Consider the following 20,530-nt stretch of genomic DNA (forward strand, 5'->3'; position numbering starts at 1 on the left):
TTCATCTCCAAGTGACTACTGCACCCTACATCCTTCTGAATCTGTTTAGTGTATTCATTTCTTGGTCTCCCTCTACGATTTTTACCCTCCACGCTGCCCTCCAATGCTAAATTTGTGATCCCTTGATGCCTCAGAACATGTCCTACCAACCGATCCCTTCTATTCAAGTTGTGCCACTAATTCCTCTTCTCCCCAATTCTATTCAGTACCTCTACATTAGCTACGTGATCTACCAATCTAATCTTCAGAAATATTCCTTAGCACCACATTTCGAAATCTTCTATTTTCTTCTCGTCTAAACTATTTATCGTCTATGTTTCACTTCCATACATGGCTACACTCCATACAATTACTTTCAGAAAAGACGTCGTAACACTTAAATCTACACTCGATGTTAACAAATTTCTCTTTTTGAGAAACGCTTTCCTTGTCATTGCCAGTCTACGTTTTATATCCTCTCTACTTCGACCATCATCAGTTACCTTGCTCCCCAAATAGTAAAATTCATCTATTTCTTTAAGTGTCTCATTTCCTAATCTAATTCCCTCAGTAAAACCTGATTTAATTTGACTACATTCCATTATCCTCGTTTTGCTTTTGTTGATGTTTATCTTATATCCTCCTGTCAAGACACTGTCCATTCCGTTCAAATGCTCTTCCAGGTTATTGGCTGTCTCTGACAGAATTACAATGTCGTCGCCAAAACTCAAGTTTTTTATTTCTTCTCCATGGATTTTAATTCCTACTCCATATTTTTCTTTTGTTTCCTTTACTGCTTGCTCAATGTACATATTGAATAACATCGAGGATAGGCTGCAAGCCTGTCTCACTCTCTTCCCAACCACTACTTGCCTTTTATGCCCCTCGACTCTTATAACTTCCATCTGGTTTCAGTACAAATTGTAAATAGTCTTTCGCTCCCTGTATTTGACCCGTGCCACTTTCAAAATTTGAAAGAGGGTACTCCAGTCAACAAGCTGTCTCTAAGTCTACAGATGCTAGAAACGTAGGTGTGCCTTTCCTTAATCTATCTTCTAAGATAAGTTGTATGGTCAGTTTTGCCTCCCGTGTTCCAACATTTCTACGGAATCCGAACTGATCTTACCCAAGGTCATCTTCTACCAGTTTTTCCATTCGTCTATAAAGAAATAGTGTCAGTATTTTGCAGCCGTGACTTATTTAGGTGTCTGGAAGCGAGCGACCGCTACGGTCGCAGGTTCGAATCCTGCCTCGGGCATGGATGTGTGTGATGTCCTTAGGTTAGTTAGGTTTAATTAGTTCTAAGTTCTAGGCGACTGATGACCTCAGAAGTTAAGTCGCATAGTGCTCAGAGCTATTTGAACCACTTGAACTTATTTAGGTGATAGTCCTCTAATTTTCACACCTGTCAACACCTGCTTTCTTTGGGGTAGGAATTACTATATTCTTCTTGAAGTCTGAGGGAATTTCGCCTGTCTCATACATCTTACTCACCAGGTGTTAGAATTTTGTCAGGGCTGCCTCTCCCAAGGCTATCAGTAGTTCTAATTGAATGTTGTCTTCTCCTGGGGCCTTGTTTCGACTTCCGTCTTTCACTGTTCCTTCAAAATCTTCACGCAGTAACATATCTCCCATTTCATCTTCCCCTACGTCCTCTTTCATTTCCATAATATTGCCCTCAAGTACATCGCCCTTGTATAGACCCTCTATATACCCCTTCCATCTTTCTGCTTTCCCTTCTTTGCTTAGAACTGGGCTTCCATCTGAGCTCTTGATATTCATACAACTGGTTCTCATTTCTCCAAAAGTCTCTCTAATTTTCCTGTAGACAGTATCTATCTTGCCTATAGTGATATATGCCTCTACACCCTTACATCTGTCCTCCAGCCATCCCTGCTTAGCCATTTTGCACGTCCTGTCGTTCTCATTTTTGAGACGTTTGTATTCCTTTTTGCTTGCTTCATTTACTGCATTTTTATATTTTCTCCTTTCCTCAATTGAATTCAGTATCTCTTCTGTTAACCAAGGATTTCTACCATCCCTCCTCTTTTTACCTACTTGATCCTCTGCTGCCTTCACTACTTCATACCTCAAAGCTACCCATTCTTTTACTACTGTATTTCTTTCCCCCATAGGTGTCAATCGTACCCTTATGCTCTCCCTGAAACACTGTACAACCTCTGCTTTAGTCAGTTTATCCAGGTCCCATCTCCTTAAACTCCCACATTTTTGCAGATTCTTCAGTTTTAATCTACAGTTCATAACCAATAGATTGTGGTCAGAGTCCACATCTGCCCCTCGAAATGTCTTACAATTTAAATCCTGGTTCATTAATCTCTGTGTTACCAATATATAATCTACCTGAAACCTTCCAGTGTCTCCAGGCCTCTTCCACGTATACGACCTTCTTTGATGATTCTGCAAAATTCAACCATCCAGCTTCCTCTTTCATACACTCCTGGAAATTGTAATAAGAACACCGTGAATTCATTGTCCCAGGAAGGGGAAACTTTATTGACACATTCCTGGGGTCAGATACATCACATGATCACACTGACAGAACCACAGGCACATAGACACAGGCAACAGAGCATGCACAATGTCGGCACTAGTACAGTGTATATCCACCTTTCGCAGCAGTGCAGGCTGCTATTCTCCCATGGAGACGATCGTAGAGATGTTGGATGTAGTCCTGTGGAACGGCTTGCCATGCCATTTCCACCTGGCGCCTCAGTTGGACCAGCGTTCGTGCTGGACGTGCAGACCGCGTGAGACGACGCTTCATCCAGTCCCAAACATGCTCAATGGGGGACAGATCCGGAGATCTTGCTGGCCAGGGTAGTTGACGTACACCTTCTAGAGCACGTTGGGTGGCACGGGATACATGCGGACGTGCATTGTCCTGTTGGAACAGCAAGTTCCCTTGCCGGTCTAGGAATGGTAGAACGATGGGTTCGATGACGGTTTGGATGTACCGTGCACTATTCAGTGTCCCCTCGACGATCACCAGTGGTGTACGGCCAGTGTAGGAGATCGCTCCCCACACCATGATGCCGGGTGTTGGCCCTGTGTGCCTCGGTCGTATGCAGTCCTGATTGTGGCGCTCACCTGCACGGCGCCAAACACGCATACGACCGTCATTGGCACCAAGGCAGAAGCGACTCTCATCGCTGAAGACGACACGTCTCCATTCGTCCCTCCATTCACGCCTGTCGCGACACCACTGGAGGTGGGCTGCACGATGTTGGGGCGTGAGCGGAAGACGGCCTAACGGTGTGCGGGACCGTAGCCCAGCTTCATGGAGACGGTTGCGAATGGTCCTCGCCGACAGCCCAGGAGCAACAGTGTCCCTAATTTGCTGGGAAGTGGCGGTGCGGTCCCCTACGGCACTGAGTAGGATCCTACGGTCTTGGCGTGCATCCGTGCGTCGCTGCGGTCCGGTCCCAGGTCGACGGGCACGTGCACCTTCCGCCGACCACTGGCGACAACATCGATGTACTGTGGAGACCTCACGCCCCACGTGTTGAGCAATTCGGCGGTACGTCCACCCGGCCTCCCGCATGCCCACTATACGCCCTCGCTCAAAGTCCGTCAACTGCACATACGGTTCACGTCCACGCTGTCGCGGCATGCTACCAGTGTTAAAGACTGCGATGGAGCTCCGTATGCCACGGCAAACTGGCTGACACTGACGGCGGCGGTGCACAAATGCTGCGCAGCTAGCGCCATTCGACGGCCAACACCGCGGTTCCTGGTGTGTCCGCTGTGCCGTGCGTGTGATCATTGCTTGTACAGCCCTCTCGCAGTGTCCGGAGCAAGTATGGTGGGTCTGACACACCGGTGTCAATGTGTTCTTTTTTCCATTTCCAGGAGTGTACCTTACCACCAGTCCATATTCACCTACTACTTTTTCTTCTCTTCCTTTTCCTAGTATCGAATTCGAGTCCCCCATGACTATTAAATTCTCATCTCCCTTCACTATCTGAATAATTTGTTTTATCTCATCATATAATTCTTCAATCTCTTCTTCAACTGCGGAGCTAGTTGGCATATGGACTTGTACTACTGTGGTAGGCGTGGACTTCGTGTCTATCTTGGCTACAATAATGCGTTCACGATGCTGTTTGCAGTAGCTGACCCGCGCTCCTATTTTTTTTATTCATTATTAAACCTACTCCTGCATTATCCCTATCTGATTTTGTATTTATAACCCTGTATTCACCTGACCACAAGTTTTCTTACTCCTGCCAACAAACTTCACTATTTCCCACTATATCTAAATTTAACCTATCCATTTCCGTTTTTAAATTTTCGAACCTACCTGTCCGATTAAGGGATCTGACATTCCCCGCTACGATCCGTAGAACGTCAGTTTTGTTCCTCCTGATAATGACGTCCTCCTGATTATTCCCCGCGCGGAGATCCAAATGGAGGATTATTTTACGTACGGAATATTTTGCCCAAGAGGACGCTATCGTCATGTAACCATACAGTAAAGCTGCATGCCCTCGGGAAAAATTACGGCTGTGGTTTCTTCTATACTTTCAGCTGTTCGGAGTACCAGCACAAGAGAGCCGTTTTGGTTAGTGTTACAAGGCCAGATCAGTCAAACGTCCAGACTGTTGCCCCTGCAACTACTGAAAAGGCTGCTGCCCCTCTTCATGAACCACACGATTGTCTGGCATCACAACAGATACCACTCCATTGTGGTTGCACCTGCGTCACTGCCATCAGTATTGGTGAGGCACGCACGCCTCCCCACCAACGGCAAAGTCCATGGTCCATGGGGGGACCGTGACACTTATAAGGCAGATATACCGGGTGATCAAAAAGTCAGTATAAATTTGAAAACTGAATAAATCACGGAATAATGTAGATTGAGAGGTACAAATTGTCACACATGCTTGGAATGACATGGGGTTTTATTAGAACCAAAAAATACAAAAGTTCAAAAAATGTCGCACAGATGGCGCCTCATGTGATCAGAATAGCAATAATTAGCATAACAAAGTAAGAGAAAGCAAAGATGATGTTCTTTACAGGAAATGCTCAATACGTCCCCCATAATTCCACAACAATATCTGTAGTCGAGGAATAATGTTGTGAACAGCACTGTAAAGCATGTCCGGATTTAAGGTGAGGCATTGGCGTCGGATGTCGTCTTTCAGCATCCCTAGAGATGTCTGTCGATCACGAGACACTTGCGACTTGAGGTAACCCCAAAGCCAATAATCGCACGGACTGAGGTCTGGGGACCTAGGAGGCCAAGTATGACGAAAGTGGCGGCTGAGCACACGATCATTACCAAACGACGCGGGTAAGAGATCTTTCACGCGTCTTGCAATATGGGGTGGAGCGCCATCCTGCATAAACATCGTACGTTCCAGCAGGTGTTTATCAGCCAGGCTGGGGATGATACGATTCTGTAACATATCGGCGTACCTCTCACCCGTCACGGTAGCAGTTACAAAACCAGAATCACGCATTTCCTCGAAGAAAAAAGGCCCGATGACGGTAGATGTGGTAAATCCAACGCATACCGTGACTTTATTGTCGTGCAGTGGAGTTTCCACGACAGTTCTAGGATTTTCGATAACCCAAATTCTGCAGTTGTGGGCGTTGACAGACCCTCGGAGCATGAAATGAGCTTCGTCGGTCCACAACACATTATTCAACCAGTCGTCATCTTCCGCCATCTTTTGAAACGCCCACACCGCAAATGCCCTCCGCTTCACTAAATCACTGATTCTCTCTCTCATTAGAGCTCCTTTCAGTACACGATTGTCATGCGCAGTCATTGACGTTTTGTTGTCCAGCGCCATCTGTCGGACATTTTGTGAACTTGTTTTTTTTTCGTTTCTAATAAAACCCCATGTCATTCCAAGCATGTGTGTCAATTTTTACCTCTCTATCTACATTATTACGTGGTTTTTAAGTTTTCAAATTTATACTGACTTTTTGATCACCCGGTATTTAGGTTACTGTAGGGTGGAACTGAGACGTTACCAGCACGAGCTCTATTCAAAAAGATATACTTTTCCACTACAAAAAGATGAAACGTGAAACATAATCAGGAAATCTGAAGCTCCATGGAGGGTCGTGAGGAGTCAGGTAATGACTGTTCTCCGTCGACTTTAGGTACCTGCTCGTTCTAACTGCCTAGGACGGGATTGTTTCGATAGATCTAATACAGTTGTTACTCGATTTGGTTACATTCTGTGGTAACCGACGTAAAATTTGTAATACCCAGAAAGAGTGGCCAGAAGTAATCCAAACTCGAAGACAGTGCCGATCAGTGTATAAGAAGAACTCGCACATGCAGGGTCACAAATCGTTCACCGTCTTGTGTGGCTGGAAAGCTCATTGTTATTCCAAGTGCGGTTCAAAGAGCAATGAAACGAAATGGAAACGCGAAACCAAGCTCTAGCATAAATTACCTAAGTTAAAGAGCGCTGTGCAAACAGTGCTTTTGAAATGGGCAGAACGATGTCGGTCTAACCTGTAGGTCAAACCGTGACAACTGATCTCACACGAGCTGGGTTTACTCAGTGAATTATGTCCTAGTGCACCCAATGTTCCCACTTACTACTAAACATACATCCGATTTTCTCTTTGATCATCTGTGAGCAAGAGAGGAACAAATTTTGCAGACAGCCATCACATGTGCAAATCTTCAGTTAAAATTCGATGAATTGTGCTCCTGACACTTTCGTTTCTTCACAAATTTGGTCAATGGTACTTCGACGATTTTGATCAACTCAGCGTTTTATTACGGCAATGTTTTCGTCACTTCTTCCTATCGTAGGACGATTGGGGCATGGCATGTTTCAGTAGGCACGTTGCCAGATTTTAAACGAGAAAACCACTTGTAGATCTGTGATTTGCAAAATTCTTCGTCATTAAAGGTTTGCCAAATTATCCCAATACTCTCCGCGCAGTTGTGCCCAACAGAAAACAAAATTTCACACAGACTCTTTGCTCCCTCTTGTCGGCCGTGTTATTAAACGCCGAAGGGTTCAAACAGCAACGCGAACAACAGAGCACCGCAAACAAACCACTTACCTACAATTGACTCCAGTTTACTGAATGGCGTGGGAGACCCCTACTAAGGCCACCTCGTGGCACCACGCATAACTACAAAGCTTGCGCGCGCGGGTGTTCGATTCCGATTATTTTTGGGTCCCCCATTCGTAAAATGTCCGACCCAGCTGGGAATCGAAACCAGGTCCCCAGTATCGCAGTCAGCTGCGCCGAGCACTCAGCGGACATAACATTTAAAAATACACTACTGGCCGTTAAAATTGCTACACCACGAAGATGACGTGCTACAGACGCGAAATTTAACCGACAAGAAGAAGATGCTGTGATATGCAAATGATTAGCTTTTCAGAGCATTCACACAAGGTCGGCGCCGGTGGCGACACCTACATCGTGCTGACATGAGGAATGTTTCCAACCGATTTCTCGTACACAAACAGCAATTGACCGGCCTTGCCTGGTGAAACGTTGTTCTGATGCTTCGTGTAAGGAGGAGAAATGCGTACCATCACGTTTCCGATTTTCATAAAGATCGGATTGTAGCCTATCGCGATTGCGGTTTGTCGTATCGCGACATTGCTGCTCGGGTTGGTCGAGATCCAATGACTGTTAGTAGAATATGGAATCGGTGGGTTCAAGAGGGTAATACGGAACGCCGTGCTGGATCCCAACAGCCTCGTATCACTAGCAGTCGAGATGACAGGCATCTTACCCGCATGGCTGTAACGGATCGTGCAGCCAAGTCTCGATCCATGAGTCAACAGTTGGGGACGTTTGCAAGACAATAACCATCTGCACGAACAGTTCGACGACGTTTGCAGCAGCATGGACTATCAGCTCGGAAACCATGGCTGTGGTTACCCTTGACGCTGCATCACAGACAGGAGCGCCAGCGATGGTGTACTCAACTACGAACCTGGGTGCACGAATGGCAAAACGTCATTTTTTCAGATGAATCCAGGTTCTGTTTACAGCATCATGATGGTCGCATCCATGTTTGGCAACATCTCGGTGAACGCACATTGGAAGCGTGTATTCATCTCCATTCTGGCGTATCACCCGGCGTGATGATATGGGGTGCCATTGGTTACACGACTCGGTCACATCTTGTTTGCATTGACGGCACTTTGAACATTGGACATTACATTTCAGATGTGTTACAACCCGTGGCCCTACCATTCATTGGATCCCTGCGAAACCCTACATTTCAGCAAGATAATGCACGACCGCATGTTGCAGGTCCAGTTCGGGCGTTTCTGGATACAGAAAATTTTCGACTGCTGCCCCGGCCAGCACATTCCCCAGATGTCTCACCAATGGAAAACGTCTGGTCAATGGTGGCCGAGCAACTGGCTCGTCACAATATGCCAGTCACTACTCTTGATGAAATGTGGAATCGCATTGAAGCTGACCTGTACACGCCATCCAAGCTCTGTTTGGCTCAATGCCCAGGCGTAACAAGGCCGTTATTACGGCCAGAGGTGGTTCTTCTGGGTACCGATTTTTCAGGATCTATGCACCCAAATTGCGTGAAAATGTAATCACATTTCAGTTCTAGTAATATTTGTCCAATTAATACCCGTCTATCATCTGCATTTCTTCTTGGTGTAGCAATTTTAATGGCCAGTAGTGTAGCACGTAATGCAACGTAATTAGAATAACCAAATATTTTCATCGATTAGGATACTGTAAATTTGGTTAATATTTCTAGTAGGCTGTCTGTCTAGTGTTTCGCTTTGTGTATAGGGCCAGATTGGACTAACCGACGATACTGAAAAAATACGGAGAAAGATAGTCACGAAGATACCGAAGGAACTGAAATGGTAGACACCTGAAGGAAGAGAGTAGCTGTGAAAACCTGCTTCGAAAGTTTGTGGAACACACTTTAAATGATGACCCTAGGAATACATTACAATTCCTCTACATATCAGTCCCATAGAAAAAGCAAAGACAATTTGAAACTAGTTAGTCCACACACGAGGTCATTTCAGCAATTATTCTCCTGCGCTCCACACACGAAAGGAACGCGAAAACGTCCTAAAAACAGATTCAGTGGAACGTATTCTCTACCATGCACATCTCAGTGGTTTGCCAATTAACATATAAGGAATATGCCATCGTAAAATGCAGGGCTGTAAACTATTTACGAAAGATGAATTCAAGGGATGTTCTTTCCATCTCCATCGTCTCTGGTAATCTTTTTACGTTATTTGCCCTTCCTAGTCTTCTTTTCTCTTGTTTATTGTGATACGCATGCTCCAGAAGTTTTCGTAGAAGGTAATAAACGTTCAAGGAGTGCAACTAACCGAAATAACAAATTAAAAGAAAGGAAATCGACACGCAAGATAGAAATGTACAAATAGTGCAAGAAAATGAGAATATTTGTGACTAATATACAGATTGAACCCAAATTCCAATGACAAAATGTCAAAGTTTGTTTAGTAATATTTTCTGAGTATTTTGGTATAAGGGAACAGTGGTTTCTGGTGACTCATTACAGAGTAATATTGTAACTATAATTTATTCTATTTGCTAACTCAGTTACCTCGCAGCATGCAATTACTAAAATGTAAAATACAGAACACAACCACCAGTGATGTGGTTGCCATAGCTACAGGAAAAGCTCATTGTACTGTTACTGGGTGGAACAAGTTATATTCCGAGGAACACACAGTGCATGCCGTATTGTGCAGATATTTTCAGTGCAATGTATATAAAGGTATAAGTGACGACAAGAATTCAAACGAAACAGAACTACTCTTAACGAATGACTGGAGACGAAGGTGCAAAAATACTTATGAAATATCCACAAACACTATATGAAATTTTATCGGTTGATTTCTGGATTACGTTGTATTTCCCTAGTGTTCAATATAATTCTGTCGATGACTGTAAATTGTAAAGAAAAGGAAGTACTAAGCTAGTTAGTATTTTTGTTTAGATTTTTCATCACGTCTTTGGCCATGCATTAATGCTCATTTACAAGTTCATTAAAGTGTGCAACAAAGCGCACGGTAAAGGAAATGGGACAGGTCGCATTTGGTTATAGTAGCAAAAAGCGCACAGCAGTACTGCACACACAGGTAGCAGACAGACATCAGTATACCACGTATTTCCTCTACAGCTTCAAATGGTTCAAATGGCTCTGAGCAGTATGAGACTTAACATCTGATGTCATCAGTCCCCTAGAACTTAGAACTACTTAAACCTAACTAACCGAAGGACAACACACACATGCATGCCCGAGGCAGGATTCGAACCTGCGACCTACCGGTCGGCGTGTTCCAGGCTGAAGCGCTTAGAACCGCTCGGCCACATCGGCCGGCCCTCTACAGCCGTTGTATTATATGCCGTGGCAGTGAACACCACAAAAGGAGGAAAATGGCGTTACAGATGAAGGAGTGAAGCAGGGGACGATGTGAGTGGGAAAGCTTGACATTTCTTCGAAAACAATTTCTTTTAGACGACGAATACTCGTTTCGAACTTGACTGAGGGCTTGTGCGACAGAAATTGACGAGGCAGGATGCTGATGAGAAAATCAATTACTTTTTTTCCAAGAAGTTATCAATTACTCTATAATTCCATGCCACTGGTTGATAAATTATGTTAAAAATATGCGTTTGGTACTAACATTCTCATTGATAGCACCACTTCTCTTCGAGGCTTCAGCGATATCTGTCTCAACAATAATGTGAAGGTAGAGTTTTTACTTTCCTTTTTGGTTTCCTCCAGTGTTGTCTCCAGCCTACGCTCTTTTAATGTACAGCATATTCCGTCTGATACTGTATAACGTTTTGTTATTGTGATAATCTTTATTTCTCGTGTCAAAAAGACTTGGCTTCAATTCATATTGACAGTTAAAACACACAAGTGTCTTTTGCGCCAAGTTGCAGTGTTCTACCTTCTTTCTTGTCGAAATCACTTTGTGAGCACGCAGCAGGGGGCTGTGATGTGCATAGTTGCAGACGTCTTTACTGCTTGGAGGCACACGAGTGAGTAGAAGTTCGGTTTATATCGACAGTATTCGTGTAATATCGTACGTGCTTTCAAGCACGAATATAGACTTCTATTTGGTTTCGTCCAACATGCAGCGTCAAGGGGTGACAGCGAGTTTAGGAGGTCTGCCCAGTATGGTGTATTCGTGTTGTGCACTTAATGCAGTGTGTAAATGGGCACTGAGAGCAGCAGCATCGAGTGCCTACTGTTGAGTGAGTGTGTCTGCTGCGGACAGGTACACTTTCGAAAGGAGCGAACTCTTTGGAGGCCGTTCAGCGAACGGCACTTGGGAAGGCGTCGTGGGGCAGCTGATGAGAGGTCACACAGACTTCGGGCTGGCGCTCATGATGCTGACGACGGCGCGTCTGGACGCCGTAGATTTCTCGCTGCCACTCGTCTTCTCGCGGTAAGTCACCTATGGCTTAAAATAAGAGACCTTCGTTGTCATCCAACAGCTATACTGAAACTTCTGTGACAATTCTAACACTTAGAAAAAAAGTTCCAAACGAATGCAAAAACTCGAGATGTTCAAAAGTCTTCGAGCAATAAATACACTACTGGCCATTAAAATTGCTACACCACGAAGATGACTTGCTACAGACGCGAAATTTAACCAACAGGAAAAAGATGCTGTGATATGCAAATGATTAGCTTTTCAGAGCATTCACACAAGGTCGGCGCCGGTGGCGACACCTACAATGTGCTGACATGAGGAAAATTTCCAACCGATTTCTCATACACAAACAGCACTTGACCGGCGTTGCCTGGTGAAACGTTGTTCTGATGCCTCGTGTAAGGAGGAGAAATGCGTACCATCACGTTTCCGATTTTCATAAAGGTCGGATTGTAGCCTATCGCGATTGCGGCTTATCGTATCGCGACATTGCTGCTCGGGTTGGTCGAGATCCAATGACTGTTAGTAGAATATGGAATCGGTGGGTACAGGAGAGTAATACGGAATGCCGTGCTGGATCCCAACAGCCTCGTATCACTAGCAGTCGAGATGACAGGCATCTTATCCGCATGGCTTTAACGGATCGTGCAGCCACGTCTCGATCCATGAGTCAACAGATGGGGACGTTTGCAAGACAACAACCATCTGCACGAACAATTCGACGACGTTTGCAGCAGCATGGACTATCAGCTCGGAGACCATGGCTGCTGTTACACTTGCCGCTGCATCACAGACAGGAGCGCCTGCGATGGTGTACTCAACTACGAACCTGGGTGCACGAATGACAAAACGTTATTTTTTCGGATGAATCCTGGTTCTGTTTACAGCATCATGATGGTCGCATCCGTGTTTGGCAACATCGCGGTGAACGCACATTGGAAGCGTGTATTCGTCATCGCCATACTGGCGTATCACCCAGCGTGATGGTATGGTGTGCCATTGGTTACACGTTTCGGTCACCTCTTGTTTTCATTGACGGCACTTTGAACAGTGAACGTTACATTTCAGATGTGTTACGACCCGTGGCCCTACCCTTCATTCGATCCCTGCGAAACCCTACATTTCAGAAGGATAATGCACGACCGCATGTTGCAGGTCCTGTACGGGCCGTTCTGGATACCGAAAATGTTCGACTGCTGCCCTGGCGAGCACATTCTCCAGATCTCTCACCAACTGAAAACGTCTGGTCAATGGTGGCCGAGCAACTGGCTCGTCACAATACGCCAGTCACTACTCTTAATGAACTGTGGTATCGTGTTGAAGCTGCATGGGCAGCTGTACCTGTACACGCCATCCAAGCTCTGTTTGACTCAGTGCCCAGGTGTATCAAGGCCGTTATTACGGCCAGAGGTGGTGGTTCTGGTACTGATTTCTCATGATCTATGCACCCAAATTGCGTGAAAATGTAATCACATGTCAGTTCTAGTATAATATATTTGTTCAGTGAATACCCGTTTATCACCTGCATTTCTTCTTGGTGTAGCAATTTTAATGGCCAATAATGTAATACTGTAGACTGATGACTAAATGGTGGCCTCTCTTGTATCACTAGGAAGTTCAATGATATTCACAGTGTCAGGGGACGAAAAGACAAGAAACTAAGCTGAAATATAAAACCAAGTAAAAGTGTGTTTCTTTATCTTAATAGCTACAGTATATTACATTTGTGTAGATCAGAGTGATCGATCTGTAGGAAACGGGGTTACTGTAGCGTTATGTCTTTGATGGTACAGAGCGTGCATCTCAGATTGTATGATCCATGTGTGGGACCAGTAGATAGCATACATTTGTATGTAGTAAAGAAGGTGTTCTACACCACAGAATGTGGTCACAACACAAATAATCATCATTCACTCCACAGAGCCATAATGGGCTCTGAAATGTCAGCACCAGTGTTTTGCAAATTTGGATTCATTTCGATCATACCTTTGAGTATTTCTATTTCACAGATGTATATGTTTTGTAGCAGAGAATATTTAATTCTATAGGTTAAAGCAGGTGAACTGTTTGGATAACAAGAATCAGTAACCTGTTTTTAGTTCCTGCTTGCAGGGTGGTCGTAATTATTCAGGAGCCAAAGGAGGAGGAGACGACGTGGAATAGCTTTCTGCGGCCCTTCGATGTACGTCTCTGGCTGTGCATTATCGCAATCATTGCCCTCGTCTGGGCTGTCCTCAGAGTTCAGAGGAGATACAGAGCACGTGTGGGGCATCACGACGACTACAGCCAGACGTACAGTGATGTATTGCACGTCGCAGGAGTATTCTTCATGCAAGGTATGTATTTTTTGAAAGGTCTGGCTAGAATTTGTCATGATGTGAGGAATAACTTATATTAGATTATGTATGACTAAAAACAACATAATATTTGAGTCAAATAAACAAAATATGTGACAAGCAGTCGGATGTGGTCGCATTTAGAACTGGATATGATATGTTAACGATATAAATTCTACTATGATGTAATAATAATTCGTGATTAATTATAATAATTATAATTCAACAATGCTAGAAGCTGAGGAAATGCCTTAAAATTTGTGCCATAGCTGGGACTTAAACCTGCGTCTCCTGCTTACTAGGTAGATGTGGTAACCTCTTACAACACCATAACACTATGGATAACAAACATGCACGGACAACCCTAGTCCAATTCCCTTCATAACATAGCCGTCAGTACACGCCTTCCATGGTGTTGTAATGCTTACACATCTGCCTAATATGCAGGAGATCTGCTGTCCCAACTGTGGCTCAGATTTCACTCATATATTCTGCTTTTCTCATTAATGAAAATAAATTTGAGAAAAATGTTGTTCCGTCAGATTAATAATTAGAATTATTCATAAAAATGCAAAAACTGTTGCATTTAGAGCAGAACTGTATAATAAAGAAAAATTAAAATTGAAACGTCCCCCTTTTGAAAAATTACTGACACACAATATTTTTTTAGCACAACACAATCTGACTTTCAATAATCCCTACAAAAGAATGGCCCTGACTAACATTAACCTATACCTTTCACAAATCACTTACCTCACAAAAATCTTGGTTACTCGAAGTATTGCAATACAGCGAGCGCCACTACTGCCAGCTAACTAAAAGATTCAAACTACGGAAGGCACTAACTACTGATAGGCATAGTTAGCAAATGAAGGATTTTAATAGAGAACAAACAATGTATTTACCTTAATAGTATTGAAAGATCATAATATACATAGGAGTTCATAACATCCATTCTTACAAATTTCAAAACTCCGCCATTTCGCTCCCCACATCCACCACTGCTGGCGGCTCACCTCCAACTACGCAACGCTACGCGCTGTTCACATCCAGCTGCCGCTGCCCAACACTACAATGGCAGACAACAATGCAAACTAGCCACAGACTGCACACAGCACACCCAGTGATTTTCATACAGAGCGCTACGTAACATTGCCAATAAGAAAACAAACAGCCTACTTACATAGCCCCCATGCTCCCCACAAAAAGTTTTACAAATTGTTTTTGGCACTGGCCAATACAGATTTGAAAAATTTTTTCATAATTACAGTAAGAAAGATATCAAATGCACACACTTATTAATACAATGTTGGTCAAAAGCTAAAATTTTCTCTCAGTCCATAAAGACAGTCCTGATCATTCATCACAGTAAAATTCCAGTGTTTTTCTCAAAGTCTGAGCAGTAAAAGAAAATGCACACAGAAGTAATGGATTTCCATGCAGTCTTGAAGAAGTAGTGTTGTCCTTCCAACGGAAAGACAGTGCTGACTCTTGACATGCTGACAGGTAATGGGCCACTACAGAGCAAACCCACAGCAGAGTCATTCGACGTTTTGAAGAATATTGTTAGGTAGGTCATCACAGAGCAGACCCACTGTAGTCCTGGTAGAGACTACGGTATTGGTGGGCCACCAGAGGTGCAGACCCACTGCAGTCCTTGTAGAAATAATGGTATTGGTGGGTCATCAAAGATGCAGACCCACTGTAGTCCTTGTAGAGATGGCCAGCAGCCATCTGTTGCGACTGTGCAGGTGCACAATCACCATCGAAGAGTCTTGCGGAGAGTATAGCAAGTCCATAAACCACCACTTGTGCACTCACAGAGTTTTTTTCTAATTGTCCTTAGAACCAGCAATGCTGTTATCCAGTCCCTTGCTGAATTATTAACACACGTGCAAACACTATCAGTCCCTACTTCTCACATATTGTCCATATACTATGACCAACAGAAACGTGTGCAGTGAAACATAACTTACAAGTTACTTAATTTGATGAACTGGTATCAATTACAATTTTATAACATAAGAATACAATAACAAAGGTACAAAATACATCATTAAAAACATAATAATACAGACAACATTTGTAGTAATACAGGCTTTACAAAAGAATCGAAATAACATCAGTGTTACAAGAATTATGACATGAGTACATACATGAAAGACCAGAATAACTTTTGAAACATCAACTTCACACATGAGCATTAAAACAAAACAGAATAAATAATGTCTAAACATCTTTATAAAGTAAATAACATAGTATTAGAAAATTTCTACAACATAACTCTCATCAGCTAAACACATAAAGACAGGAAAAAGACAAATACGCAAGGGTACATAAACACATAGCGGAATAACACAATGGAAAGGACAGGGTTCGTTTTCAGTGTAACATTTGGTACTGCAGTCCAACCCAAAACTTCATTCCATAGATCTTTCGTCTTATTTCAACATTTGTTTTCACCAAAACATCATATCCAAGCATGCTTACTGTATTTATATGTACACATATTTGTTACCTCATTATTTATTTTCCATTATCTTACATCATTTATTTCCAAGAAAATCCTACCTAAACTTGTTGTCTCTAAACCCTACTTTTTTTTCATATCCTCTTTCAAAATATTTTTTTCGCCAAACAATATTCTTATAGCTTCTCAATACATTTCTTCCAATTCATCAAAACTCGTTCTCTTATGTAGCCTACCCCATTTTAAGCTAACATAAATCTACTGAGCTCAATGGTAAACTAAGGAATGAGGCAATGCAGCAGCACAAAACAATTAACACAAACAGCAATGATAAAAAATACAAAAGGCAAAGCAAGCAGCAAAAATTTGCAAAGCAAATGCAATATTACAACTAATATAAGGCAATGCGCAGCAAACAAGAAAAATAAATTCTTAGTAAAACTGGCTTAACAGAGTAATACAAAGTGAAATTTAGTAGCACTATGCCTGGCAAACAGCAGTAGCAAATGCAATAACTTATATCTAAACATGACAAAGCTCAAGCAGAAAAAATAGTACACTAAAGACAACAACACAGATAAGGGAAATGTATATTCACATCTTAATATCTATGTCATTAAAGTGGTGCACCACAACTTACTCTACCATAAAAATTACCAAGTACTTGAAAAGAAAATTATATATGCAGTTACTGTTATTAGTCCCTTCTTATTGTTCTTTCCATTTCAAGAGCTCCTTTTTCAAAGAATGTGGATCATAAACTAATTATTTAATAGATCTGTTGACAGAAAGTGTTCACATTAGCAAATGCATTTAATTTTGCTTTATGAAACCAATGCTGCAACACAGCTGGAGATCTGATATTAAACAAAATGAGCAATCTCTCAACTAGAAAGACAATAGATGTAAAATGTTTCTCATCATTTCATTAGGCATTTTAGTAAATATCATAAATTAAGAGCTCCACAGTATAATCATATGTTTTCTAGTTTGAGTGTGTCGTATTTGCGATGCTTTCAACAAAGAAATGTCAATAGCGAGGATAATGACCTCCTTTTTTCTCCACCTGTGCCTCTGAAAGGCACACACTAATGGCTTTTTTCCAGGCAACTGTCGCACAGCTGCCCACATAATGTGTCGTGCCCACGACGCATTACGTGAATGTCACTTAACTTTCTTACCGAAATATTTACAACACCAGTTTGCACTACAGTGGCAGTCTCATGTACAAAATTTCACGGGTCGAGAATTTGCGTTGCAAATGTGTAGAAACAAAATCTTATGAATATAACAGTGTCCAAAAAATTTTTGCCGGCATTGTGATACATTCACGCATTTACACACATTTCATAACTCTTAAAGTACAATTCTTGGTATCCAACAATCTTTTTCACAAGTCAGAGTCCCTAACCACTATTCATTACTCCTTACCTTATTACACATATACATATTCGTCGACACTTCTTCAATATTTCATCTTAACAAATACATAGCATAATCAAATTCTTCATATAACATCAGCTTATTGATCATAAACATACCTCAACAGCATAATACACATCGTCGTCATAAAAATAACATCAAAACACCTCAGTCAAATCTCAAAAACGTCGTAGCTTTCTGCAATAATGTCAAAACAAAAAAAAAATACTCTGCTCATTTCAATAGTGTCATCTACCTCAAACGTACTTTAAAATCATGCTCCCTTACCAAAGACATCATTCAAAGCTCTCATAGTATCACAATGGTTCTGAAAAAATATGAACAGTTCACAAAGTACAGACAAAATACAAGTTCATAAGTGTGAAGTTATCCATCTGTGTAATTACGTAAACATGTGTCACTGATGTAGTAAAAAAAATGTTTATCTCTCAGTTAAATGATCAGATAGCTGTGTAATACTGTGTTAGAGAAATGTGGTACCGAAGTGTAAAGTTGTATAAGCAAATACCATATTAGCTAGGGCTCCTTGTGCTTGCCAAACACATGGTACACAAAGTAAGCGTGTACCCCCCTGAAGATTAATGTAATTATACCCTCAGGTGTTACAGATTACAGAAATGGAATGAAATGTATCACGGAAAACTTTCGCTGTAATTCAAAAATCTTGAAAAATAAATGGTTTAAGTACAAAATTAATCACTCAAATGCGTCTCCTGTAGCACTGAATGTGCGTCTTGCTGTAAGATAATTCTGTGGAACTGTCGTACTTATCGTCCTCTGTAAGCAAAGTTCTGCTGAAGTCAATGTACTTGCCTCATGATAAACAAAAGTGAAATGCTTTGCGTATAGATACCTTACTTATTACGTTTATTGCCGTGATGAAGAAAGTACTGTACTGTAACATATTGTTGTGCTATGGAAAAGGCTGTCTCATTGTAGCTATACCACAAAAGTTACTAGTAAAACATGTTTTACTTTCCAGAATAATTCAGAAAAACTGTGCAGATATAAAACAGATACACCGCAAAAGCAACAATGTAAATTGTGTCACACATTAGTAGCATTGTGATATAATTTTGTAGCTGTCAAAGAAACCAAATGCTAAGTCATCTTTAATCCCACAGAAAGTACTTCAAATAAAGAATGTCTTTTCAAGTATACCAAAATGTTGCATTAAAATCTCATTAACGGTACAAGTTCTAAGTATGTAAGCCTGATAGTCATTACGTAATCGTGCAACTTGTTGCAAGAATGTACAACACTGTGTCATCTGTTCACTATAACAATGCATTCGTAATTTCTGTTTAAAAAAGTTCCCTAGGATATTTAACTTCAAAACATTGTTGCATGTTAACAGTTTCTCAGTGTGACAAATTGTACTAATGCGTGAAGTGAAAGTTTTATGGCAAAGACTAGGTTAAAAAACAGATTATCTTTCAATAAACGGTTTTACATGAGAAATGTGGTGGAAACCTTTACTCTTCCTAGTACGCAGAGTTTCAACTTCAACGCAATTATCGTGCGGTATACGTCGGTAAAGAATACTGGAATTTTTCTCAAGGTTAGCGTCTATGTTATTTTTCTCTGAGCCAGCCGGCGCACGCGGCTGCCTGCGGTGCGAGTCATTGTCTGTCTCTTTGTTGGCGCGCGCCGTTATTGGGATTAGGAGACCGAACTTCTACAATTTCACCATGTCGAGAGTGCCCTGCTCTGTTTGAATCCCACCAGTTCTGATGGAATTCAGGTCTGTCGTTTTGTCGGTAGTTTACATAGTTTCTTGTTTGTCGGTCATGTGGTGGAGAATTTCTCCCGGAATCATAACTGCGTAGTGGACTGTTGCGTCTGATGTTATTCTGTCTCCATTGATAATAAATATCTTGGTTCCTATATTTTCTGTTTCTATGGTTGTCTCTGTGATAGTTACTACCGCGGAGAGATGATCTTTCCCTGTAATTATTACTACTCTGCCAACGGATGTCATATGTGTGGTGTCTGTTTTGGTCATGATTCGTGTTGTGGGAATAGCCTTTTCGTGTCCAGTTATTAAGTCTTTCATCGTGGAATTGCGACGGATGTGACCTGTAATTGTTGTGTTCCTGTTTTCGCGTTCTGCGATTGTCAGTGTCAATTTCTAATTCTTGTAAGAGTCCCTGAAAAGCTTCAATGTCGTCTTTGCAACGTCCTGCCAAAATAATATGCCGTAAATCTTCAGGTAATTTGAATAAGCAAATGCGGATGAGTTCTGAGGGGCTGTATGGGTTTGACAGGTACTGATTCTTGTGCAACATGTCTTCAAAATATTTCACAAGACTGGAAAATTCAGATTGTTCGAAATGTTTCATCATTACTCGGTCTTGTGTGGCTTGAGACCAATATGCTGAGAGGAAGGCATGGTAAAATTCTCCTTCACTGTGGCAATCGTGAATGACCGATCGCATTCTTACAGCTGGTTCATTCTCTAAGTAGCCACACATAAATTCTAATCTGTGTTCTAATGACCAGTTGGGCGGAAAACAATGAGAGAATTGATGAAGCCACACTTGTGGATGAATGTCGTTGCCAGAATTCTTAAATGTTTTGAATTTACATGTAGTAATGAACAGTTTATAGTCAAAATCATCATTTCGGCGAGTCGCATGTCGGTCATTGTTACGTCGTTTCGGCGGTTCCATCTCAAATTTCGGTGTACCTTGCCAATTTCTTTCATAATTTCCGAAGTGCCCTGTGTTATTATTTTGTGGCTGTTCCGTATTTCTATGTCCCTCTTCCCCTATTGGAGCGCGAGTGTCCTCTAAAATATGTAATTCCTGCATTACCTGTGTCAACTGATCTTGTACTTCCCGGATTTCTCTTTGGCGTTGCGTATGAATTTG

At 42.1% G+C, this 20,530-nt stretch overlaps 1 protein-coding gene across 1 annotated transcript in view; it reads left to right on the forward strand.

Annotated features, from left to right (window-relative positions):
• The window catches only part of LOC126235407 (probable glutamate receptor), a 120,007-nt gene that overhangs the window by 57,410 nt on the left and 42,067 nt on the right, over positions 1-20,530 (forward strand). Inside the window, exons 3-4 of the mRNA XM_049944129.1 lie at positions 11,250-11,420; positions 13,521-13,744. Of these exons, the coding sequence (XP_049800086.1) occupies positions 11,250-11,420; positions 13,521-13,744 (395 nt within the window). The remainder of the gene's footprint in view (positions 1-11,249; positions 11,421-13,520; positions 13,745-20,530) is intronic.

The sequence above is a fragment of the Schistocerca nitens genome, chromosome 2 (assembly GCF_023898315.1).
Source record: "Schistocerca nitens isolate TAMUIC-IGC-003100 chromosome 2, iqSchNite1.1, whole genome shotgun sequence".
NCBI lineage: Eukaryota > Metazoa > Arthropoda > Insecta > Orthoptera > Acrididae > Schistocerca > Schistocerca nitens.